This window comes from Hypomesus nipponensis, chromosome 14 (genome assembly GCF_054491055.1).
Source record: "Hypomesus nipponensis isolate SF chromosome 14, ASM5449105v1, whole genome shotgun sequence".
Lineage (NCBI taxonomy): Eukaryota > Metazoa > Chordata > Actinopteri > Osmeriformes > Osmeridae > Hypomesus > Hypomesus nipponensis.
Window position 1 is genome coordinate 4,879,273 of NC_140374.1, and position 26,053 is coordinate 4,905,325.

Sequence of the window (26,053 nt, forward strand, 5' to 3'; positions counted from 1 at the left end):
GCACAGGACTGTTGTTTTACTGGCCTCCTTCCTCCCTCACTGGAGCCAAAACAAGCACTCTCATACACAAAACTTCCTTCTAGCAAAACATGGAGGTTGAAAACCATAGATGGGCAATTTTTGTGTAAAAAACATTTAAGAAAAATAATATATATATATATATATATATATATATATATATATATATATATATATATATATATATATATATATATATATATATATATATATATATATATATATATATATATATATATATATATATATATATATATATATATATATATATATATATATAAAATATAGATTTGTTTCTTTTAACAAAACAAAAAGAAATAGCCCAACAAATCTGACAGCTGCTTGTATCATCCCTCATGGTCTGATCATACACTGTCTGTGTACAGCGGTGAACCATTTCTACTCTTTCTCTTCCATCTCATTCCCACCAACCTAGCGCTGTTAGAAGATTACCAGTTACATCAGGATCTTACAGTGGGTTACATCACTTTTGATTCAGCCCCCTATTCCTCCAGGTCTCCTGGGAGAGATATCATTAACTGCAGATTAAGAGAGAGATTGAACCCTTTTACCTCTCTTTATCTTTCTGTTGCTCTATCCCTCCCTCTGTATTTACACTTGGAGATTAAAAGCCAGTCGGGATCAACGTCAGTTAAACCCCACATCCATTGCTGCTGGTGAGGAAAACGTCACAAAGTCACGAGTAACAATGTTGAAATACTTGGGGGTATTTACTTTTCAAACAGGATGCTTTTTAAGGATCTGACTCAATCCCTGCCCCCCCCCCCCCCCACACACACACACACACGATACCTCCCACCCCGTCTAATTGCCCCCCACTCCACCCTAACCCCCCTGGCCTCAGCTCCCCCCACCCCAGCAGCATCTGCCCAGGTGAACCCAGCAGGACCACGTTGGCCAGGGCGTCCTCACAAGGCCGCGTGCACACAGCACTGGGAGGTGTTAGCCCTAATCGCAGAGCCCACACATCACATCAGTCATCACCCAGCTGGGCCCTAACCAGGCCTTAACAGGTCATTGTAGAGATGAAAGAGAGAGACACACACACCTCGACAGTAACTTCAAAAGACCACACACTGGACCAGCCAACAGATAGCTCTATAATATATAGGATACTATGGAATTTATAAGAACTAATATATATATACTAATATATGATATATATATATATATATATCATATATTTTATATAGATTTTATATCTATATTATATCAGATATAAAATATATTTTAAAAATTATCAGTGTATTATCACTAGTATTATCACTGTGATATAAAATATCACGGTGTTTGGGTTTCCAACGCAGATACCACACACAATCATGTGGTATCTGTATTGAAAAACCCAATAGTGTGATATTTACATGCCTGGTCTGTCACCAGGTGCTAATAGGAGAATGGTATGCTTCCCCTCCGGATACACAGTCTGCACCCAGACACCTGAACTAACTCTCAGACATGGCGTGCCCACGCCATCACTCACTGTCAACACTTCTGCTTCTCCACGTATTCCTGTCCCGTCTGTGGGAACAGGAAAACCGACACTCTCCGCTTTCCCTAGCGTGCCCCAAGAAGTCGGCGTTCTTCCTCAAGGCTCACCACACAGGGATCGTACTTCCGTTCAGGAAGGATTTTCACGGAAGCTGGCGGACTGACAAGCAAACAGACACTTCATGCAGCCCGCGGTATCCGACCTGCAGCTGGTGAACATATGGAAACTTGAGAAGGGCAGTGGGAAAGGTTTATGGGAAAGAAAGTCAAAAAGGCATCTTCTTGGACAGTCTGACGGCTCACTCATTCAGCCCGTCAGTCCACTTTTGAGCGAGTGGTGAGAAAACACAAAAGTGTGTTTCTCAATCTGTCAATCAGCGCTCTTTTGCGTGTGAGAGGAACATTGTTTTGAACCATTCTCCCCCCCCATCCTCTCCCCCACGCCTCCTCCAGTCCCACTCCAGTCCTCGTCTCTATGGGTCTCCACAGTGCCCTCCACCCTGCAGGCCAAGAGGCCAGAGCTCCAGCCCCGGCGGTCCAGAGGGAGGAGGCCGAGGCTGGGACAATAGAGCAGGGAGGGGAGGGGGTGGTGGTACCATCTCCGTGACCTCTGTGACCCTGAGGTCTGACCCTACCACGCCCTGCCATTCACGCTCTGATTTTTAATTGGCCTTTAAGCCTGCTGCAGGGTGAAAGGGCCGGCCTAAAGGGTCAGAGGTCAAACATCGTCCCTGAGAAGAGAAGTGTAAGCGGGCTGAGGGCTGGAGGGGGGGGGGGGGGATTCATAAACACATCTCTATTCTCAGTGATGGCCTAGAATCATCACATAATTATAACTGTCAAAACAGAGAATTAGGAGAAATCTGCGGATCTGGGGCCTGTAATTTAAACTCTTTAAACCGTTTTCATTTCAGTTATTTATGATGGTACAAATATTGGCAGAGGGCTGAAGTAAGCAGCTCTGAAGCTCTCCCAATCTCTCTGTGCTTTGGAGCAATTTGGTAGGAATGACACACACACACACACACACACACATCTTGTCCTTCCCTTTGAGCCTCCGATACATTCATAAAGAGTTTGTGGTTGCATGTCTGTGTATGAATGCACACGTTTGTGTGCAGAAAAAACTGGTGTGTGTGTGGTTTGGTATTTCATCCCCTCAGAGTCGTGATGAGAGGCTACAGCAGCTTAAGAGGATCAAGGCCGGCCTGGAAAAGAACACTTTCTCCAGATGGCGGACAACTGCACAAGAACAGTCTCCTCCATTCTCTCTCCCACGCCCTCCCTCCATCCATCTATCCATCTTTCCTCTCATCTCTGTCCCTCTCCCTTTGTTTCGTTTCTCCTTCTCTGCAGCAAGGACCTCTGGCTATCAGCAGAAGGACTTGACATGTCAAAACACAAAAAGTCACGACCAAAACAGAAAGTAGGCTAATTAAGAAGACAAAAACAGGAGTGAATGGAAGTTAAGTACAACTCATCCTGGCTCCCTAGGAGGTGCAGAAGTCTCCAAAGTCTGTAATTGCCTAACCTTACGATAATGCCCTAGATTTCAACAATCGTAAATCTGATTAGTGAGCTATCAATTATTAAGACTCGCCACCCCATCCTGCTGAGGTGTGCATCTGTGTGTGTTTCTGTATAGTGTGTGTGAGATTGTACATGTCTGTGTGTGTGCGCGTGTATTTGTTAGATTGTGTGTTTTTATATGCGTGTGCTTGTATATCTGTGTGATTGTGCGTGAATGTGTGTCTGTGTATGAGAGAGATTGTGTGTTTCTGTATGTGTGAGACTGTGTGTAGTAAATGCGTGCGCGTGTGTGTGTGGTGGAACGTACACGGTTCACTGCTGTGATAGACCTCCAGTGTTGCTCTAAGCCTTATCCAGCAATGTTGTGCACCAGCAGATATACAGTACTATGACACTGGGAAGGCTGGGTAGGCCTAACTGAGACAGGCTAGTCTCTTCAACTCCAGGCCCCAGCTCCAGCTCCTGGCCTCAGCCCCTAGCTCCAGCTACTAGCTCCCAGCATCCAGGCTTCTCCTCTGGTTACAGAGGACTCGGTCTCCTTGCAGCTCTCCCAACAGGCTTGTAGTTCAGCACTGACCTGACCACCGTCTCCCTTTACGTGTTCAGAGCCCCGCTGCCAAGATCAGAAATACCTCTGACTTCCATAATATATTATATTCAAGGTGACCTGGGCTCTCGGTTCAATATCTCATCTCTGCTCAGGCCGGTGCACACACACTTCTGTGCCACCACAAACTGTACTGAACTATGACCTCCATCTCTTATGTTATGTCCTTGCTCTGAGGGACCTAGCTTGTGGGGGCTACCTAAGCCGTCACCTGTGACCCTCCGTGACCCTCCCCGGGGGTCAGGGCATGCCCTGGCACGAGACTGGGAGGGTGGAGGGATCAGAAGTCTCCGTTTGCATGCTCAGGTCACAGCTAGCAGGCTACTAGACTGGGTCACGAAGGGGCTTCGACCCCACCTGGAGTCGACGAGGTCCGCGGCTTTCGTTGACAGGGCCTTCGAAAATGGTTTGGTTCCAGATATTTCGTTTGGTTTTTCCTTCCCCCTCTGCTGTGGACTGGGTGGGTGTACAGTGTGACGAAGCTCCCTGGTTCTACTCCAGAGCTGGATGTGGCTCCGACTCGCTTGTCGTTGTTGTTTTAGAACACATAAGAGCAGAGAACAGAGTCTCCTCTACCGTCCCACTGAGACCGCTGACAAAGGGAAACAGAAGACAGAAGAGATAGGTAGAGACTGTGTGTGTGTGTGTGTGTGCTCATGCAAGGGGGTGCAGTTTTGTAGAGTGAGTGTAAAAGAGAGAGAGAGAGTTGGGGTTTACAGGACGAGTGCGAGACAGCCAGAGGGCAGAGAAGCCTCCTGTATCACTAACCTGCCAAGCACTTGTTAAAAACAAATAGGAGAGCGACAACTCTCCGAGAGGCCATTGTTCCCTGTTCTACTGCTGTGCCGGGGCTTCAGCAGGCAGCTTTGATTTCAGCCCGGAGAAAGGCGCTGAGTCACTGCAGCAGCAGAGAACATGCTGAGGAGAGGACACACACACACAAGCACCTGCTTCTCTGCTACCACAGTGTGTGTGTGTGTGTGTGAGCATGCACGAGCGCGTGTTTTGCTGAGGCAGCAACCACAGAGAGAGCGGATGGTCAGGGGAGGACGGAGGCCAACGAGCTCACGCAGCAACAATACGACCCAGCCTCTACGCCGGAACCCTGCACCAAACACTCATTACACCTCATTACACAGGACCTTCCAGTGCGCCGCGGCCCTCGAGGATATTGGAGAAACGTCGCCCACGACCTGTGGCAGACGTGTCGCGTCTTGACTGGGTTTCGGGCGTTTGGAACACCACCGAGCTCCCAGACAGACTGCTCTATCCTGAGGGCTTATGAAGCGAGGTGGTGAGGGGGTGCACTTGATTTAGTGTCTGGTACCCCCCCCCCCCCCCCCGCCGGGGGCAGCCAGGCAGACAGATGAGCAAGGTGGATGACTCACCGTGACTCACAAAGTGAGAGTAGATGAGAGACTGACATGGTAAAAACCATACAGTCCAGGCTTTCAATTACCTGTGCAGTGGGGCCTCTGGCCTGACAAGGGGTACACACACACACACAGGTCTCTGGAGGTCTCTTGTAAAAGTGCTTGTGACTCAGAAAGATTTCAAAGTCAATACGTTTGTGTGTCAGGATGAAGGTATGAGAGGAAGCACACACTAAGAGCCATGATGATCTGAAAACTTGTACAAACACACAGGCACACAAATTAAGTCATCACTGATTGCTTAGGATTCAAACCAGCCTCATTCATACTCTGACTGGTGGTGGACATTGTACTAAATGTAGCTGTTTGCTCATGTTGTTGAGTAAGGCGTAGACCCACCCAGGACACCAGGAAGGGGGAGCCATAAGCAGGCCCTGACTAGGTGCGTCCAGGAGGGGCGAGAGGAGGAGAGAGAGGCTGGGTCTCTCTTCGCAGGCAGAGTGTGTGACATACAGAGAGAGCTCTGTCCCAACTTCCCTGGGGTCACCTAGAATACAGCTGACATTTAGGCTGCATAAAGAAGCCACACACACACACACACACACACAGTGCGTTTCATGGCAGATAAAGCAGAGACCTAAGAGAAAGCTCATCCCATTGTGGACCATCTCAGGTAGCTTTGTTAGCGCTCGCCACTTAACCCTGTAGTGTCCCAGCTCCCTCTCTGGTTACATCAGACGCGCACACGTAGCCATGCGCACGGGGAACTCAGGGGGCTAGCAAAGCGGGTAGAGCGGCCAGTGCACATGACGTTGTGTCCTTGGGCAAAGGCACTTCACCCTACTTGCCTCGGGGGGAATGTCCCTGTACTTACTGTAAGTCGCTCTGGATAAGAGCGTCTGCTAAATGACTAAATGTAAATGTATTGTGTGTGTGTGCGCGTGTGCGTGTGTGTGTTACCAGAATCTTGTTCGGTGAGAGCCTCCTCCAGAACCAGGCCGGTCATGCAGGTGATCTCCCAGTCCTGAAGCTCTGTGCTCCACAAGGCCGGGACCAGCACGCTGTACCGAGACCTGGAGGGGAGGAGGGAGGACTGGGTTCAAACGTGATTTCAAGCCCTTTTCATTCAGAGTTTGTCCTCCTGGGGCTATGCCCGTCTCCCAGGTCAGATTAGTAAACAAACAGCCCCTTTGATCAGATTCCCTGCTGAGCTCTCATCGACTTTCCAAAACCCCCACTTTCGTTCCCTCACCTCATTCAACTATTTAAGATCCATTTAGGACCCGCATAGCGGTCTGAAGGGATGCCAGATTAAATTAACACTCGGGGCTCAATGACATTAGCCAAACCTTTACTGCCAGTGTTGTAGAAGCATTCATGCGAAACCACATGGACACACACACACACACCTACACACACAAACACACCCAGCCTCTCCTTAGCGCTAGCCCTTACATAACCACCGTGAAGGGGAGCGAGGCAGCACTGAAGTGGCCTTGTCAGTGAAAATGAAGCAAACATCTTTTCCCTTTGATTTGGGCCTGCAGGGATTGCAGGCATTCATACAGGGCCCTGCAGCAACACATGATGGTGAAGGGAACCACCTCTGACCCGGGTCACATCAGCTTCCGGGCACACTTCAGAAAACAGTTGATTGTAATGTCCCTTTACGGCTGGGCTATTTGGGACCTTGTTACATAAGCGGCGTGAAAGAGGGCGAGAGAGAGAGAGAGAGACAGAGAGGGGATAGAGGGAGTTGGAGGGAGGGATGTAGAAACTGGCCTGACAGAGGTGCTAAACAAATGACCTGTCGAGTCCTCTGGGGGGGGCAGCTGTGTCAATGGGCCCTGAATGGAAGGAGGGAGGGGGGTGGACTGAAAGAGAGGAGGGAAGGGAGGGGGTGGAGAGAGGGGGGGGGGCAGACAGAAAGAGAGAAGGGCAGGATGGAGGCGGGGGGAGAGAGGGAGAGAGAGAGGTAAGGGAGGGGTGGAGAGAAGGAGAGAGGGGGCAGAGAGACAGAGAGGGGGCATGCCGTGGCCTCTATGGAAAAGGCTGAGTATTGTTGTCACACAGCTTGCTGGTGACGAGTGACTCTGACTGTGAGGACAGAACTCCATAGAGGAGAAGGATGATAGATGGAGTCCATCATTAATCAGTTTATTGGCATCTGACTGCTCCAGTCTCACCACTGAATTAAACCCACAGATGAGGAGAGAGAGGAGAGAGTGATGGAGTGTAAATGGGACAGAGAGAGAGACAGAAAGAGATCATGAATGGGTGAGTGAGAGAAACAGAGAGAGAAAGAGGGAGAGAGAGCGTCAAGGGTAAAATGATATAAAAGATCACCTATTTACAACCAGACATTTAGGTGTCATGAATGATAAATGGCAGCAGTAACTAGTCGATGGAAGATTTATTCTCCCCTCCAATATACGCTCCTGTGTGTTCGTTCTCTCTCTCTCTCTCTCTCTCTCTCTCTCTCTCTCTCTCTCTCTCTCTCTCTCTCTCTCTCTCTCTCTCTCTCTCTCTCTCTCTCTCTCTCTCTCTCTCTCTCTCTCTCTCTCTCTCTCTCTCTCTCTCTCTCTCTCTCTCTCTCTCTCTCTCTCTCTCTCTCTCTCTCTCTCTCTCTCTCTCTCTCTCTCTCTCTCTCTCTCTCTCTCTCTCTCTCTCTCTCTCTCTCTCTCTCTCTCTCTCTCTCTCTCTCTCTCTCTCTCTCTCTCTCTCTCTCTCTCTCTCTCTCTCTCTCTCTCTCTCTCTCTCTCTCTCTCTCTCTCTCTCTCTCTCTCTCTCTCTCCTTCCATGGCCCACTCTCTCTCACTCACTCTCTCTCTCTCTCTCTCTCTCTCTCTATCTATCCATCTCTCCAGCCCCCTGCCTCCCCAATGTTCCCCTCCATCCATCTCACTTTTACCCCTCTCTCCATCACCCTCTCCCTGCCTCTCTACAGTGCCTGGCTATGAGGTAAGACAACTCTGGGACCTTGGAGACAGAGAGGCCACTTAGTCGTCGTCGTCGTCCCCCCAACCCCCCGGTGAAACCATGCCAGCCCCGAGACAAGGCCTCAGTGGCACCTCGCCCGCTGTCCACTCACTGGCCTCCCAGGGATCCAATGAGAACAGCAAAGACCTGGGGAATCTAACCCGGGTTCACAGAAAGGGGGGTGGGGGGAGGGGGGCGGATCAAAACTGTATCTGTATCAGTCAGTCACGAATGCCCGTGACTTCAAGGAGAGAGACCACGCGAGGGAGATCTTTACATCAATAAGAACTCTGAGGCTTTGAGCGCTGATGTCACGGGGGGGGGGGGGGAGCGGCCTGGCATTCAGCCATGACGCAACGACCAGCCGGCCCTACAGTTCTCCATCCAAAGTAAACTGATAGAATGCATTACCTCCAGACAAGTGAGCCAAACAAAAGAACAATTGAAGGATTCGGTTGAGGTATTAAAACAAACATGAGAAAACATACGACAGAGGCGCCCATGGGTGTGTAAACAAACTCGGCGCCCCCTCCGAGTTGTCATGGGGACGGCTTGACGTCAACAAAACGGCATCCGACTTTGAATTTCCATTTCGCTGATTTGAATTCAGGAGGGGGAGCTTAAATGAGTTGTGTCGGTTGAAAACTTCAAAGAGAAGTCCTATTAAATGGCTGTGCATTTAAAAACACTGTTGAAGAGAACTGCAGGGTATTGGCGACACAGAAGACACAGTGTGGTGAGTTACGGTACGTGAAAATCCTCAAAAGAAAGGAACAGTAAGTATAGTTATCATAGACAACTCCCACCACAGAAACTCAGTGGTATACAACGGAAATAGACTCCCCTATAGGTACTGAACAGCATTTCATTATTGTTGCACTCTCCTTGAGATAATAGTGTTGATGCATACCTGCCTGGTATCTGAGATGTGGTTACTTTGCAGTATGGCTAGTAAATACAGACTCCTTGACTCTGACCATGAAAATACTGGTAGATCTATGCACTTCTGGTCCCGTGAGTGCTGCGCGCGAGTGCAGTACGAAAGTCGTATGACTGCAGCGTGGGTGTCGTGCGAGCGCAGCGTGTCACTGAAGCGAGCGCAGCGTGTAACTGAAGCGCAGTGCGGGCCACTCACACGTCCTCGGGGACCCTGAGAAGCAGGGGCAGAGTGGCCGCCTCGTCCCCCAGGGCCAGCAGCCTGGGCTCCAGCAGCTGCAGGACGGTCAGGCCGGCCCGGAACACCGCAGACAGCCCTGGGGACACGGGGAGGGGGGGGGGGGGAGGAAGGGAAGAGGCACGGTTCTGAGGAGAAGGTCCGGTTCTAAGCAGGAGGTTGGGTTCCAAGGGGGGAGGCGACCGCGTGTTACCGTGTAGCATGATGAGGTCCCACACAGCCAGCACCGAGTCCCAGCAGGGCAGCGAGGTGAACAGGGTCAGGAACCACGGCGTCACAAAATGGACGGGAGATACTCCCACGTCCTCCTGGAGGGGGGAGAGACGGAGGAGGGGAGCTGGTGAAAGATGGAGGCAGTGGGAAAGGGGGGTTCCAAGACCCTCACCAGAACAGCTCTATTAAGAGTCAACCATCATCTAGAGAGAGACAGAGAGAGAGAGACAGAGAGAGAGAGACAGACAGAGACACAGAGACACAGAGAGAGAGAGAGAGAGAGACAGAGAGAGACAGAGAGAGACAGAGAGAGACAGAGAGAGACAGAGAGAGACAGAGAGAGACAGAGAGAGAGAGAGAGAGAGAGAGAGAGAGAGGGGCTCCTGTGGTGTGTAGGGCAGCCGGCCACTCTGAAGGGGACAGCTTTCCTCTCAGACTGGCCGAGTCAACAGCTAGAATCCCCTCAGAGACTCAAGCAGCGCAAATGACAGAGAGATGATAGTGGAGGGGGAGGTTTGTGTGTGTGTGTCTGGATAATATCACTCAATTAAGGGGGCCTGGGCAACAGTTAAGAGGGGCTTGAAAAGATTGGGAGGGTGGGGGGGAGGGAGAGAGGGAGGGAGGGAGGGAGAGAGAGAGAGAGAGAGAGAGAAAGTGAAAGAGAGAGCGGAGAAAGACAGAGGGAGAAAGAGAGGGAGGTAAAGAAAGAGGAAGAGAGAGAGATCAAATGAGGGGAGAGGGAAGGAGGGAGGGTGGTAGGGAGAGTGAGAGATGGACCAAGGGGCCCCACCTGGTGATGGACAGGCAGGTCCCAGATCTCAGCACCTGGCTATAACCTGGCTGGCTTACTCACCATGTGCTGGGAGAGCTGGGGCTTCCTGTGCTTCAGCAGCTGGTGGAACACCTTCACCTGGTGCTGGACCCTGACAGGCGGGCGGCGGATGGGAGGGAGGGAGGGAGGGAGGGAGGGAGGGAGGGAGGGAGGGAGGGAGGGAGGGAGGGAGGGAGGGAGGGAGGGAGGGAGGGAGGGAGGGAGGGAGGGAGGGAGGGAGGGAGGGAGGGAGGGAGGGAGGGAGGGAGGGAGGGAGGGAGGGAGGGAGGGAGGGAGGGAGGGAGGGAGGGAGGGAGGTATTCCGCTTTGTGTTTACTATGGTTAGGTAGGTCTTACTTTGATAAGCTAGGTCTTACTTGCAGAAGGAGATGTTTTCCTAAAGAGCTTTTCCTCGTTCAGAGGTGGGTATTACTATCGTACGGTAGGTCTTACGTGATGAATGAGAGGTACTGTGTTACTAAGCTCTTCATAGCATCTTAAGGTCGTCCTACGATGTGGTAGGTCTTACTTGTTGAGGGAGAGGTCGAACAGCTGAGCCAGGTATTTGGGCTGCTCCAGCAGGGTCACAAGCGCCCAGAAGGCCTCCTCCTCACCCAGATGCATCAACAGCACCGCGGCGATGTACGACATCCCTGAGGCACACACACGCACAAGATTTTAATTTTAAAAGAAAACAACAACAACAACATTGTTAAAGTTACACATACGCAATATCCGTCTTCAATGATTCGTGGAACTAACGTATTCTTTGAACTCTGCCGCCCTCAAGTGGTGGACAAACGTACTGCACAAATTCTATATGTGACCACTGGGGGCACCCTGAGCAAAGCTTTTGCAATGAGATGGGGTTAGGTCAGTTACTCTGTTTTTAATGCCATTCACATTGTGGCTGTAGCCCGTGAGCTTACCTTGGGTGTAGCCAATCTTGGAGTTGTACTTGGCGTAGGCGATTAAGACCCTGAAGAGTTTGGCCTGACCCTCGATGGCCTCTGGGCTTTCCCCCATCAGCGAGCGGTGCGTTGGGAAGGAGCGCTCTGCAGAGAGACACATCCAGGGGCGCTTGTTTTCAAATGTGGTTGGAACATCCTTTTTTCATGAGCTGAGGATGCATCCGTTAAATATAAATCTCTTGATAAAAAAAGTGTGTGTGTGTGTGTGTGGGAGTGGGGGGGGGACAGATTTGTCATTTTCCAAAAATCATGAAACCTACAGTAAGCACCTGGACAGATCGCTTGCATTACACTTCAAACATAAGCATCACAAAAACAAATGGGCTGCACCCCTGTCCCAAAACCAGCACACCCAATGCACCCGGTGACTCACGCAGATCCAGAGCCACTTGACGGAACACTGTGACGTCAGCGCTCGAGAAGGTGGAGTCCGGAGGGAGGTTTGGGGCGTTCTGACAGGCTCCCAGGGTGTTCTCGGTGTCGTTGAGCGTGGCGATGGCTGACAGGATGCTGTACTCACTCACCCCCAGGTCCACCAGTGGCCCACGAATCTCAGTCAGACACCTCTGTCATTCACAGCAGCAGGCAGGGATTTCACTATGGGAATGAGGGCTTGGAGCCATACTGGTGGTCTGAGGGCAGGGCCAGCCCTAGGGTTTTGGGGCCCCGAAACAAAAATAGTGAATTGGGCCCTTTTGATTGGCCCAAAAATTGATTTTGGCAAATGTTTTTTGAAGGGGACCCGATCCAATTGCGGGGCCCTAAACAAATGTTTAGCTTGTTTATCGGGTTGGGCCGGCCCTGTCTGAGGGGACTGGACCACTCTTATACTGGCACCTCCATCCCTCCTCCCCTGTTAGAATACAAATATCTGAGGTCAACTTGACCAACTTTTAACCACAGATGACGAAAGAAAAGGAGATCTCTCTCTCTTTCAGTCTACAGCTCTTGCTGTAGTCAGTGCATTCTAGGTGTTGACAAGAGTGTTGCCCTACATCTTACAGCAGATTCTAGTCTACCTTTAATCCATGTGGTGGTGGTGATAGTGATACTGGAGACCCAGCAGCCAAAACACAATTGGGGGGACAGTACCTGATAGTTAAAGGCACTGGAATCCCTCAGGCTGTCGAGGTTCAGCAGACACTTCCACACACGGCCTCGCAACACCGGAGGAACGCCCATCCGGATGGACCGCTCCATCTGCAAAAGTGAGATGGCTTTCAGACATCATGAAAGCCTAGACAGCGCTGCCTGACGTGTTTGTGAATCAGTCAATAACGTTACCCTTAAGGAGAAAGCTGAGACGTGAACTAAATTCAGTGTAGGCCTATCTTGCGTAACAGCTTGAAAAATGATATGGAGCATAGCCATCTGCTTCGCTCTCTTTCACTCGTTCAAACACACACACTTGGGCCAGGATCTGTTACCTGGCTCCTGCATATAAAACTGGATCCGTTCCAGAAGCTAAGCAGCTCACACAGGTCCTTTACCCGGGTGGCGCTGAGCTGGGGATAGCTGCAGAGACCATAGTATTAACCCCCGCTATTCAAATAGCAAGGATCCGATTCCTCCACAAACTTTAAACTCACGTTAACGACAGGTAAAACATAACATATGCATGAATTATAAGTAAATAAATGTAATCCTAAAAGTGTGGTTTAGCTAAAAGAAAGTTTAAAAACAACGTAGTTATCAAAAAAAAACAAAGAACCATGCACCTGTAATCGTGACATCGATGTATTTTCTTTCCCTTACTCAAAGCAAAACCGAATTCGTCAAAGCTTATCTCACGGCGTCTTTTGGTAGAGCTTGTCCTGCTGCCACTTAAGCTACTTCTTTTTCTCATTTTTAAAAAACAGAATACGTTGTCACTGGTTTAAACAGTTATAAAAGCTACAAACACACTAACGTCACCAGTTGGCAATCTGCTTTGTTCAATGAGCTCTGCAAACGTTCATTCAAATACCGCGCCCCTTTTCCGTTTTCGTCATTATAGGCCGGGGAGACATTAGAGGGGCGCTGTTCAAGATCAACAATATTTCTAAGCGACAATAACAAACTTGGCTGCCTATTCAGTTTCTGTCGTTTTAAATTTAATTTTCTCTACAACATAATATTAAATAGAACTATAAATAAATAACTACAAGCAATAGATTTGCCGTATTTTAATAAGTTATGTCCTCAACTTGCTGTTTTCTGATTGGCGAGAAAAAACGGGACGTAAATTCCTCATTATCCAATTGGTTCAGAAAGTAGGTTAGTGGTGCTGCGGCAGGCATGACGGCGAAAAGAAAGTGGGTCACAGATTGAAAAGCGTTTATGTCACTGTTCTTACGGACTGGTTATATTTATCGACTACTTCAATGTATCACAGCACAGCGGTTTTAATGTAAGTACTTATTAGTTTATTATCATCCATTTTACATTGATGGGAATAGTCCGTTTTGACGATGAAAGGCAGGCGTTCTAATGTGTGTTTTTCCAGATTTAGCCAGACTTGCTACTGTGTGATGGTGGTGGTAACACTAGTGGTCAAAGAGGGACGGTGGCTAATGCTAGCATTCCAAGAGCAGCCATCAAGCCAGTTTCTTAAGATCAAGTCAGGTATTTAGCTGTCAATATCAAGATAACAATGGTAGTGTTTATGGGCTTTAATGTAGCCTATGTGGACTTGAGGGGTAGCGAGCTAAACAACAAGCCGACTTGCGAATGTGTTACACTGGTCATGTCAGCTGTACTAATAGCTAATGCTAGTAGCAAGCGAGCTAATGCTTGGGCCATACCCGTGACATAACACCCCGAGCTGAGTTATGTCTGAGGTCGGAGGCTGAACATAATCTTTGTAGCGGGGGAACATTGGCGCTATTAAAGCTCCGTGCTTCTCTGGCACCTTTCCTCGTCAACTACATGTCAAATTGAAATTCAGACTGCCCAGCTATCTAGTGATTATGCGCAATGTACGCCTTGTACTAGTACCTAGGCAATAGGTTGGCTTGCTATCTCTGGAAGTCAGGCAATCATCTACCAAGCAGTGTAGGCAGATATCTGAAGATGTAACAAGTTACTAGAATCTGTTTTAAGACAAAAACATCGGCTAGCAAACGTTAGCTAGTGTCCTATTCGCCTCGCACCACAGCCTTGCATCTGTCATCGCGCTGTCAACCAGCTTTTTAGTTGCGCTAATTGGCGTCATAGCGTTTTTTCGTACATATCCAGGGACTATAGATGTCACACTCAAAGTATCTAGCCAGAAAAACTTGTCTTGGAAAGTGCACTGATTTTGAGACTTGATTGTGTGTTGACACGATTTAGAAACTGGACCACCAGCACTTTAAGTTGCACAAGCATTAAGCATTACTTAATTTAGTACCTCCTGCATGTTGTACTTGAGATCTTGTTGTAGCACTTTCTCTTACACAGACTGCAAAATGGTTTGCGATGTAAACTTTCAGTTATTTTTATGATTGCACCACAATATCAGAATTATGTAATATTGTAGTTGTGATCATGTAACTGTTGCACTCTCTAAACACTGAAACCTGCGGTTAGGTCTGTGGACTTCTGATCCTTGATTATTTGCAGTAGGCTGCCTATATGCAAAATTGGTCAAATGAATAATACATTTGGTCAATATATACAATTTAATGTAAAAACTCTGACCAAATATTTCAGAAGAATCAGCTTCCACAAGGTGTTCTATTCTGGCTTTGATTCTTGTAATTATGCACTTACATATGTCTAGAGTTTGTAACCTATGGTTTTAAATGTAACAGTTTAGGTGAACTATAACCTAGTTCCCTTTTAGAGTGTACGTTTGTTTTTTCTTTCTTGCTTTTGCAGTCTTTGCACTGGGTCGCCATGGTGTTTCTGTTGCTAAGTCCAGACCAGGCTAGGCTAAAAAGTGACGTACTTGTGTCCTAGACTCAACAATGCTGCTTTGTGGCATGGACCCTAGACCTAACTTTGCCAGGGAACTTTGGCTGTACATTTGACTAGTCCTTTAATTGTCAGTGAGCTGTGCCACAGTTTGTCAAAGTTCAGTCTCTTCCTGGTCATACATGTTACATTTAATGTCTTTAGCAACTTTTGTCCAAAGCGATATACAAATAGTGCATAGAAGCTACAGACGAAAATCAAGATCAGAAGAGCATAGTTATAACACCATTTTGGTGTTCAGAAGGAACGGTCTGTATTTACCAGACACAGTGATCTGGGTGTTTGATATATTGTACAAATGTTTATCTGATGTGTCAAGCCTTAAAAAGCCTTATATGAACTTTCTGTGGTGTGTGTGTATATATATATATATATTTTTTTTTTCTTAACTGAAGAATGTGGATAAGTGGTGCAATTAGCATTTACAGCTTTTCAAAGGTAGATGTTATGTTTCTGTGGAGGGGTCATGGGGTCATGTCTCTGTGGAGGGGTCATGTTCATGTGAAGGGGTCATAGGGTCATTTCTCTGTGGAGGGGTCATGGGGTCATTTCTCTGTGGAGGGGTCATGTTCATGTGAAGGGGTCATAGGGTAATTTCTCTGTGGCTGTCTTCCTACTTCTCTGAAGCCAGATGGACTTGATGAAGGAACATGCGCTGGCTAGCTATTACTTCCTTGTTCATGTTACAATGGCCTAAATTGTTATTCTCATTTTTAAAAAAATCATTTTTTTTCTTTGAATTATATTGACGATATCAAGATGTCCGATTTGTTCAATTCTAGTAAGGTTATTTCAGTTATATCCTCTTCCCCCAGTGTTCTACCCAGATGCTACACATAGGCTTTGTGATCACAGCTCTGTCACACGTTGAAAGGAATAGGAAAGATGTACACAAGCTGGTCTTGATCCAGGCTACCGCCTCCCTCTGCCTCCCTCTGCCTCCCTCTGCCTCCCTCTGCTCCTTGTGATGAAAACCACCAAGCCATCTGACGAAAACCAGGGAAGGGAAATAACTGCTGACAGACTGGCTCGGCTGACCCACTTTCCCCTCTGGTCGGCCCCGGTGTTGTGTTGAGGCTTTGCTGGTTCTTTGTCCCACTGAACACAGGGAATAATAATAAGTGGGCAAACGATTTTGTATTTCTAAATTCAGGTTAGAAGGAAGTAAAAGGAGAAGCCTCTTAAACCGACACACTAACCCATAAACGCCGTAATCTGGGAAGCGGTGTAACACGAGTGGAATTGTACTTTTGTTTTTTTTTCCCCATGTATACCTACTTTTAAATCAGGAAACCTAAGCCCCATTTTGGTGTTTTTAATCCCACAAAAAAAATTTTTTTAATCACAATTACTTTACGTTCCAGGGTTTGAGACTGTTGTGGAATGGCTTTCTGAAAGGGGAAAGAGGACCTTATCTTGAGGGTAGTAGACATCAGAGAAGAAGAGGAAGTCTACCTCCTTCACAAGCCCAGGTAACTTCCTGTTGTTTGTGTTTATTAATTAGTGTGCAGACCCATATTTCTGTAATAAAAAATACATAAAATAAACATTTTGTGAAACAGTGCAGCATTATTTGAGCATATTACCCCTTTTCATCACAGCATATAGTGTAAAAAAAAATTCTAAAGTGAAACTTTTCAACCTGTCTCCGTTTCAACAGCAGTTAGATTGTGTGGATGGAAGGAGATGCGTTTGAAACAGAGGACGTTATGAACATCTGTGGTGAGAGTCTTAATCTCATCCCAAGCTGTCATCCCTAACCCCAGCCCAAAGCTTTCGTCTTGATTCTCATCCCATAGCTGTCACCCCTTAACCTCATCCCATAGCCGTCACCCTTAACCTCATCCCATAGCCGTCACCCTTAACCTCATCCCATGCTGTAGCTTCTCATCACTTTTTCCATAGATTCATCATGATCATCCTAAAGAGGACTATTGTGTTACTGTCCATATGGTCCCTGGGTCACAATCAATGTTGTCATTAGAGACTTCATTCCACACAGCTATGCTGATAAATGCATGTCGTATGCTAAATCATTTTTTTTAAAAAGTTGAGGGGGGTTATATATTATAGTCTTTGTTTATAATTGTTATGGCTGGTATCATCTTCTATTCCCTCGTAGTATTGTTTCATCACTGTTATATAACTGTAAAGTGTGTCCATAAGGTGGTGTTTAAACAAAGTGTGCGACCGTATCGCAGATGATCTAATGGCAGACCAAAGGATGGACATCACCTCCACGATGAATGAGTTCATGTCTCCTGGCTCCACTGACCTCATCAGCAGCTCCATCCATCCCCCAGGCATGGACTTCACACGCAAGAGGAAGGGCAGCACCTCCGACTACCAGTGAGCAAGCACACACACACACACACACACACTTATGTTACACTCCCAATCACTACCAGTGAGCAAGCACACACACACACACACACACACACACACACACACACGCTTACTGTTACACTCCCAATCACTGACGTGCTAGTAAATTCAATATAAATGAATCCTTTCATAAGTGATCAGTCATGCTATCGGTATCGCTTTCTGCCTTTTGTATTGTTGAGAATATGTGGGCCATACTTGTACTGACTTTCCTGGAAGGGCCATTTATTAATAACCATACGGGCCAGAGTTGCACAAAACCATCTGGGAAGTCGTCCTTGGAAAACAGTTTGGAAAAGGGCAAGCACAAAAACTACTTTGTGATTGGATGAGCCATCTGTCTGTCACCGTCTATCCCTGGCTAACTTCAACCACCTGTGGCTACCACTGCCACACATAGGATCCTGATTGGTCCAACCCATAAGTTTGGGCACAAACGGATAGCTTTTTTTTATCTTGGCAAGATGGATTCTCGCCTGGTTGTGATCTCTCAAATCCATCTGTCTCACAAGGTTAAATGGTCAATGCTGTGTTGACAGAAACTAATTATCACGTTTCTTTTCTTGACAGAATTGACGGCTTTTCCTTCGAGTAAGTGACATTTCCTGTCATCTTTTCCAATCCTGACACATTGAGGTCACTGATGGTTGAACGCAAACTTACTTTTATTTTTCTTCTCCTCCTCAGCGACATGGATTCTGACAAGGACAAACTTGGAGGGTAAGTTCTTTATGACAGCAGAAGATCTGGATTTTAGGTTTGATATGAGATGTCTTTATGTGGACTGTCTGAATAGCTTTCACACCTTATATTCATCGCAATAAAAGAGTAGCCATACCCAGACACAGGATCAGCGTTGATGGGGTAGCTAGAAGCTCACACCACTAGGATGATTGTATCACATTATTAGTATAGTGTTGCTGCCCTGACCTATATTGGCTACATAGTTGCAATACCTGTGTGTTACGAGGCAGAGATGCAAGAGACAAAGGGGTTGGTTCCAAACCCGCATCCTTCAACTGCATTGTCTTAATCTCTCTCCCTATATCTTTTTTCTGTATTTTCTTCATTCCTCAGTGACCATCATGGAAGGATAAAGAATGCCAGGTATGCAGCCTCTCTCTACTTGTAGTTTCTAAATGAAAAGCCTCTCTGTCGTCAGTGAGCCTGGTTTTTGGTGGTGAGGAGGTGCTTTGATACAGCCCTCTGTAAGATCCTAGTGAGCATGAAGAACGCGAACAGCGCGGACATCACCACAGCTTGGTGGCTTCGCTAAGTAGCTAACCTCTCTGTTTTTCTGCCTCTCTCCCTCTGTCTGTCTCTTTCTCTCCCTCTGTCTGTCTCTCTCTCTCCCTCTGTCTGTCTGTCTCTCTGTCCCTCTGTCTGTCTCTCTCCCTCTGTCTCTCTCTCCCTCTGTCTGTCTCTCTCTCTCCCTCTGTCTGTCTGTGTCTGTCTCTCTCCCTCTGTCTCTCTCTCTCCCTCTGTCTGTCTCTCTCTCTCCCTCTGTCTGTCTGTGTCTGTCTCTCTCTCTCCCTCTGTCTCTCTCTCTCCCTCTGTCTGTCTCTCTCTCTCCCTCTGTCTCTCTCTCTCCCTCTGTCTGTCTCTCTCTCCCTCTGTCTGTCTGTCTCTCTCTCCCTCTGTCCGTCTCTCTCCCTCTGTCTGTCTGTCTGTCTCTCTCCGTCTGTCTGTCTCTCTCTCCCCCAGAGAGGCCCACAGCCAGATTGAGAAGCGCCGACGGGACAAGATGAACAGCTTCATCGACGAGCTGGCGTCCCTGGTGCCCACCTGCAACGCCATGTCCCGCAAGCTGGACAAGCTGACGGTGCTGCGCATGGCCGTCCAGCACATGAAGACCCTGCGAGGTGGGATAGGTGGAGCTCACTGGTTAAAGGGGTCGTACGTCGCTTTGGATAAGAGCGAAATAAGTATTGAGTATCTGCCTAATGAATATGCTTTATTATTATTAGGCCCAGGGGTTCATAATAGAGTAATCGAGTTTGTAGTTACTGCTAGCAGACGGTGTGTAGGTCAAATCATGTGTTTCTGTGTAGCTACGACAGTGGCTTCTAGGAATGCTATAGCTATGCGTTTGAGTGGATCCACTAAACCGTTGTTAACTAGGTTGGATTTCCTGTGTTTGTGTGTTCAGGGGCAGCCAACCCTTACACGGAAGCCAACTACAAGCCCTCCTTTCTGTCAGACGACGAATTGAAGCACTTGATACTGAGGGTACGTCCATCACTTCCTCCTCCCTAACTCGCAGCCCCCCCCCTCCCTCCCCATGATGTGCCTTTGAGAGAAGGACTCAACACCAGTTGACTGATCGTCTCCCTCCACCCGTGTCGCTGACTCTGCTGTTTCTCTAGGCATCTGACGGCTTCCTGTTTGTGGTGGGATGTGACCGCGGGAAGATTCTCTTTGTCTCAGAGTCTGTCTTTAAGATCCTTAACTACAGCCAGGTATGACACACACTGACTTCTCTCAGCTGTCAGTGTTTAAAGTGTGTACTTGCAACTTCTTGACTGTGTCCGTACGCAATTTTCTTCTATAAAGTTAAAGTCGAATCACTTGGCTTTTTCTTTACTCCTCCCCTTTTCCTGTTTCTCTCCCTTTTCCTCCTCCTCTCATCTCTCGTCCTGCCAGAACGACCTGATTGGCCAGAGCCTGTTTGACTACCTGCACCCGAAGGACATCGCCAAGGTGAAGGAGCAGCTGTCCTCCTCAGACACGGCCCCGAGAGAACGACTCATAGACGCCAAAAGTAAACCGCCTCTCGTCTCACCTCTCAAACGGAGGCCTCCTCCCTTCCTCTCCTTCGCACGCTCCCTCCCTCCCTTTTCCACGCTCTTTCCTTACGCTCTCTTTCTGTCTCTCCCTCTCTCCTGCCTGGGGCTGACAGTGAAAACAGAATAACCCCCCCCCCTTACCTCCCCTCAACTCCACCCTGACAGATAGATAGTGACACAGGATGTTGGCTTGGGTGGTGGTCTGATGTCATTGTGCCCCCTCCCCTGTCCAGCGGGTCTCCCGGTGAAGACGGACATCACCCCAAGCCCGTCCCGGCTCTGCTCCGGGGCCCGGCGCTCCTTCTTCTGCAGGATGAAGTGCAACAGGCCCTCCGTCAAGATGGAGGACAAGGACTTCCCCTCCACCTGCTCCAAGAAGAAAGGTAGAGACGTGTCTCGTCTGTCAGTGGTCCACACTAGGTTTAAATACTCAGTAGGCTAGAAAAACAGCTATGTGAGACCTTAATTTTTGCACAGGAAAAATGCCAAATAATGTATATTTAAAAGATAAGATATATAAGATATTTTTATGTAAAAATAAAATTAACTAATTTAAAATAAAGTAAAAAAAAAAAAAAATTGCACAAGGCTAATATTGTAATCCTCGTTTGTTTTCATGGTGCTCTCGTCTCTTTCCAGCGGACAGGAAGAGCTTCTGCACCATCCACAGCACGGGCTACCTGAAGAGCTGGCCCCCCACCAAGATGGGCCTGGACGAGGACAACGAGCCCGACAACGAGGGCTGCAACCTCAGCTGCCTGGTGGCCATCGGGCGCCTGCACCCCCACATCATCCCCCAGCCCGCCCACGTCGACATCCGCGTCAAGCCCACCGAGTACGTCTCCCGGCACGCCATCGACGGCAAGTTTGTGTTCGTGGACCAGAGGTGAGTTCTGGGAGTCATGGCGGTTCCAACCTCTCTCGCTCTCCCAACATGTTTCGGAATTCTTTGTTTATTTCAAATCGACACTCAATCCCTTCTCTCCTTCATCCTCCATCCATCCCTCTTTTCCCTCCCTTCATTCATCCCTCTCTCATCCATCCATTGCCTTCTCCCCTCCTCCATCCATCCATCCCCTCCTCCATCCCCCTCTCCCCCCCAGGGCCACAGCCATCCTAGCCTACCTGCCACAGGAGCTCTTAGGGACGTCGTTCTACGAGTACTTCCACCAGGATGACATCGGTCATCTGGCAGAGTGTCACAGACAAGGTACCTCACCTCCATCCAAACTTCTATACGGCCCAGAGGACGTCTATGGGAGACGCCTACAGGGTACATCAGTGTAACGCCGGGCTGTGTTCTGGTCTGCAGTGCTGCAGATGAGGGAGAAGATCAACACCAACTGTTACAAGTTCAAGATCAAAGACGGCTCGTTCATCACGCTGAGGAGTCGCTGGTTCAGCTTCATGAACCCCTGGACCAAGGAGGTGGAGTACATCGTCTCCACCAACACCGTCGTCTCGTGAGTCCCACCCGCCTCCGCCCCAGCAGAACACCGGGTTCATGAACAGAAACTGTTAGCTGTGTAGTTCAGAATGGTCTCTGTGGAGAGGAGAGGTCACCGTTGCCCTTGTGTGTGCAGCAATGACACGCAGCCTTGACTTATTGACTAACATTGTTCTAAGAAGCACATGTTTATTTATAATTTTTTTTGTACACTATTGGCAATCATACTCAACATTCGAGGTGTGTCTCCCCCCTCCAGGTGCAGTGTGTTGGAGGGGGGTGACCCCAGCTACCCCCAGTCTGCAGCCTCTCCTCAGAGTATGGACAGTGTGCTCACATCTGAGGGTAAGCATGCACCTGACACCCTGGAAGCCCATATCCCCTACCTACTCCCTCACAGCCCATACCACCTAGCTCCTAGCCCATGTTTCCTTGCTTCTACCTCCTAGCCCATACCTCCTAGCCTCTACCTGCCAGCCCAAACCTCCTAGCTCATGCCTCCTACCCCAAACCTGCTACTTCCTAGCCTCTATCCCCTACCTCCCAGCCTCCAGTCTCTAGCTACTAGCACTCTCCCACCTCCCCACCCAGTGTGTGACACAGTGTCTGACGAGCGACCCGATTGGTTGCAGGAGGAGGGCGGCGGGCGCTGCAGACGGTGCCAGGAATCCCAGGCGGCACGCGGGCGGGAGCGGGCAAGATCGGGCGCATGATCGCCGAGGAGGTGATGGAGATCCAGAGGTGAGATACGAAACACGTCCGTACGGCAGCAGACTTCCACGACGAGAGGAATCATTTGAATATAGCAACATGTCAGGTTTCTTTTCTGGTCGGGAGCGTCGTGGCGACGACGAGGAGTAACCCAGTGGCTGCGTTTGCGTAGCGTCTGATGTCACAATAGTCTTCTGTTGTCGATATCTCAACGCCTCGTTGGGAGTAGAATAACCTGAGCATCTGTCTTCAGGATCCGAGGATCGTCTCCCTCCAGCTGTGGCTCCAGCCCTCTGAACATCACCAGCACACCCCCTCCTGACACATGCTCCCCGGGGGGCAAGAAGGTGAGGCACACCCCCCCCCCCCCCACCACCACCGTCCCTCCCCATCTCCCCTAACAACCTCCTTCCCTCACCGTCTCCCCCACCAACCTCCTTCCCCTCCTCCTTCCCTACAGACTGTCCATATAAACATATACACCCGCACTCTGTACATACGTACACACCACATCCCAGACCACTAGCATGTTCCGGCGTCGGCCTGCCTCCTTGTCTGTGGTTGACGTGTGTGTGACGGTGGTCTGGTCTGGTCTGCAGATCCAGAACGGGGGCACTCCGGACCTCTCACTGGCAGGGGTGGTCCCTGGACCCGACTCTGTGGGGTACCCCTACTCCGTCATGAGTAAGTCTCCCGCTCGCCCTGCACACAGTCGTCCTCTTTCTCTCTCCTGTCAAATGTCATTTGTATAGCCCTTGTTGGTTTCTTTTAGTTATTTAAATTCTGAACTTTTAGGGTTCAAGGGGTTTATGTTTTTTTGGGGGGCTCATTTGTCCCACTACGCCCCTTTTACAAGCAACGTCACAAAAGGCTTCGCACACACCCTTAGACTGTTATCGAGGTTCCACATTATTTCTTTTTTAACTACAAACCCCAGTGTAACCGTTTCCTCTCCTGTTGCCTAGGTGACGCCTCCCACCCCAGCATAGACATCATGGACGAGCCGGGCTCCAGCAGCCCCAGCAACGACGAGGCGGCCATGGCCGTCATCATGAGTCTGCTGGAGGCCGACGCTGGTCTGGGGGGACCCGTAGACTTCAGCGACCTGCCCTGGCCCCTCTGAGGGGGAGATGGGGGGGTGAGATGGGGAAGGGGGGGGGGGGGTAAGATGTGGGAGGGGACCACAGGGTGTAGTGATTCTGAATCTTCTAACATCTCTTACTCCTAGAAAGTATCCATCTGTGGGGACCAGATAGGTCGAAGCTAATGTTTAGCCACCGGGTTAGCCATGTAAATCAGTAGGTTTGACTGGACTGGGCTCTTGGTCCCATCACTCTTTTTGGGCTTCAGCTACACAAGTCACTTCACCCTCTTTCTGGGTCGTTGGAAATGGCTACCTCCTTGATGATTCCTATACACTCCACTCAGACCCATGTCTCCAGCCTCTGGAGAACAGGAAGGGTGTTTGAGAGCAGGGCTTATACTTTCACACGTCCTGGGATCGAGGCCCCCACAACTCCTGGCCGTAGGTGGCCAGTCATATCAGCAGGACACCAAGAAGCTAATGGGAGGATACCTGCTAGCAGATGCTAACTTGCTAGCAGACGCTGACATGCTAGCTAGAGCCGGTTCGTCCAGCTGCGATGATGAGGAGTCCCAGTGACTGCTGGACTCTGGCCATGGAACAAGGAGAGCAGCTCGTCCAGAACCCTTCACGCTAGACTGTTCCTTCTACTCTGACTGAATGTGCACTGAGGCACTTCCCTTCACGGACCTAACAACTTGTTATACAACACAGGACTGGTTTTATATGAAATATAACTATAGCTATTTGAAAAATGAACATTTTGGGATTTTGTTTTGTAACTGTCATTATCATGCTCACACCGATTCAGTGCTAGCTATGTTGGCAGGAAGGAGGGCACGTTGTATGCAAGTTGAGGGGGCGGATGGTGTTATCTACCCGGTTCTGCATCTGGGTACAGACCCTCACCTATCCAGTCCTCCCTTAGACATGGGAGAATTCATATTAGGACCGTCATGTATTGATGATGGTGTTGATGAAGACCAACAGCTGACCAATCCTTGTGCTGCTTGTTAAAGTCGAAGGTTCTCGTCCTATGTGAACATTCTAGAAAGGTGGCGCGCCCAGGGCTCCGGTTACGATATTTTCCAATGGGATTTCTACCTTTTCAAAAACAAATCTTCTCTGTTTTAGTGTGTTGATGTTTTTACACTACCGTGCAGTACAGATGAAATGGTCCTCCTTGTCGGATATCTCCGTTGACAATAATGTAATGTAACAACCTTTTAAATGTTATCATATAAGAGTACTCTTTATGCAAAATACTATAAGGTATGAGTGTATCGTAACAGTGAAATATTTTTTCAAATAAAAAGTATTTTGTTTCTGTTGCTCTGGTGTACGATCTTATCTAGATGTACCTTATAAAACCGGGCGAGTTATGAGATTAAATAGCTCTTCACAGCAAAGGTTTCGTGCTTTACGTTCTAGGTAGCATTTATGCAGTCTGATTTATAGTTACCCCCTGGGGTCTGGGGCTTGACTACATCATATCTCCTGTTGGTCCATTGAGCCTATTGGTGTGACGCTGCTACTGGGATATTTTTACATCATTGTTGCCATCCAGTGGCAGAAATCCTGCCAGCTACGGATGAAAAGAGGAACTGAAGACATCGTGTCTGTAAGCGCTTGATACCAAGGCTGGGAGAGCAGCAGTCCTGGATCTCAAATCCTCCACACTCCTAATCCTTACACCCAGGGCGACGTGAGGATTCAGACGTTTTTGCTTAGAGTGACAGTCGTATTTTGATACAGATCTTGAAATTAGGCAAGAGAGATGCCACTTGACATCATAATACTGCTATTGAAACCAGTTGACTTAATGATACGCATATGAAGTTAGTAATTTTCCAACAAATGCATCATCTACAGTATCAAACATCTGATATAAATATACTAACCAAGCCCACTCCACTTGGCATTCCCCTGCTGCAATATAAACCCCTCAAAAAAAGTTTGGAACGTTATTTTGGTCGATTATTCCTCCCCTTCAATAATACCAATTGGTATTGTATTTTATATCATTGGAAAGCCTGATTAGTCACCTTTACAACGAGGTAAAACTTGTAAGGATCATGCATTCGTGGAATGAGCAACACGGCTAACCGTGTAAAAAAAAATCCTCTGCAATATTCTTCTGTTGATATTCACTCTCGTTTTGAGTTGCTTAGTGGATTGGATTATTGCACTCTCCCACAGTAACAAGTAAAAAAACTACACATATTGCCCATTTTTACACTTTCATTCATTCATTTTACACTGTCAGGGACCTCAGTTGCGTGTGGAAGATCCATATGCAGCCACAACAGCTTGGCACCCCCTCCTCATGCTGGTCAAACACTGCTGTGGGATGGCATCCCATTCCTCAACCAGGATTTATCGCAAGTCAGCCAACATGTTTGCGTTGGTCACTCTGGCACATACAGCACGCCCAAGCTGATCCCACTTGAAGCTCAAAACGGGAGTGAAGACCAACAGAAGAATATTGCAAAGGATTTTGGCACATTTCTTTGGGC

General features: G+C 48.4%; 2 protein-coding genes across 3 annotated transcripts in view; one reads left to right on the forward strand and one right to left on the reverse strand.

Annotated features, from left to right (window-relative positions):
- LOC146258328 (uncharacterized) overlaps positions 1 to 13,135 on the reverse strand; it is a 31,465-nt gene extending 18,330 nt beyond the window's left edge. The window contains exons 1-10 of the mRNA XM_084673071.1: positions 12,907 to 13,135; positions 12,616 to 12,703; positions 12,281 to 12,388; positions 11,562 to 11,754; positions 11,147 to 11,272; positions 10,747 to 10,870; positions 10,260 to 10,329; positions 9,387 to 9,501; positions 9,155 to 9,272; positions 6,001 to 6,113 (exon numbers count right to left, since the gene is read on the reverse strand). Coding sequence (XP_084529197.1) covers positions 6,001 to 6,113; positions 9,155 to 9,272; positions 9,387 to 9,501; positions 10,260 to 10,329; positions 10,747 to 10,870; positions 11,147 to 11,272; positions 11,562 to 11,754; positions 12,281 to 12,388; positions 12,616 to 12,703; positions 12,907 to 13,034 — 1,183 coding nt within the window. The 5' untranslated portion in view covers positions 13,035 to 13,135. The remainder of the gene's footprint in view (positions 1 to 6,000; positions 6,114 to 9,154; positions 9,273 to 9,386; positions 9,502 to 10,259; positions 10,330 to 10,746; positions 10,871 to 11,146; positions 11,273 to 11,561; positions 11,755 to 12,280; positions 12,389 to 12,615; positions 12,704 to 12,906) is intronic.
- Positions 13,136 to 13,433: 298 nt separating this feature from the next.
- bmal1a (basic helix-loop-helix ARNT like 1a) lies at positions 13,434 to 23,595 on the forward strand. Of its 2 annotated transcripts, none has more exons than XM_084671860.1 (20): positions 13,434 to 13,577; positions 16,489 to 16,596; positions 16,785 to 16,846; positions 17,291 to 17,473; positions 18,080 to 18,100; positions 18,197 to 18,229; positions 18,587 to 18,616; positions 19,214 to 19,371; positions 19,659 to 19,738; positions 19,876 to 19,968; positions 20,153 to 20,270; positions 20,529 to 20,678; positions 20,935 to 21,181; positions 21,399 to 21,505; positions 21,608 to 21,758; positions 22,002 to 22,087; positions 22,375 to 22,483; positions 22,707 to 22,800; positions 23,053 to 23,137; positions 23,419 to 23,595. In XM_084671860.1, exons 4-20 carry the CDS (start codon positions 17,334 to 17,336, stop codon positions 23,574 to 23,576), a joined length of 1,860 nt encoding a protein of 619 aa, XP_084527986.1. In that variant the 5' UTR covers positions 13,434 to 13,577; positions 16,489 to 16,596; positions 16,785 to 16,846; positions 17,291 to 17,333; the 3' UTR covers positions 23,577 to 23,595. The 2 variants fall into 2 exon arrangements, with proteins under 2 accessions (XP_084527986.1, XP_084527985.1); XM_084671859.1 differs by having other exon boundaries at positions 17,326 to 17,473.
- Positions 23,596 to 26,053: the final 2,458 nt, after the last annotated feature.

Excerpts from the sequence above, each read along its gene's own strand:
- bmal1a (XM_084671859.1), top strand. The coding sequence starts at position 16,801 with ATGGAAGGAGATGCGTTTGAAACAGAGGACGTTATGAACATCTGTG. Across the intron at positions 19,969-20,152 it reads AGATCCTTAACTACAGCCAG|AACGACCTGATTGGCCAGAG; the intron begins GTATGACACACA and ends TCGTCCTGCCAG. Across the intron at positions 23,138-23,418 it reads GTACCCCTACTCCGTCATGA|GTGACGCCTCCCACCCCAGC; the intron begins GTAAGTCTCCCG and ends CCTGTTGCCTAG.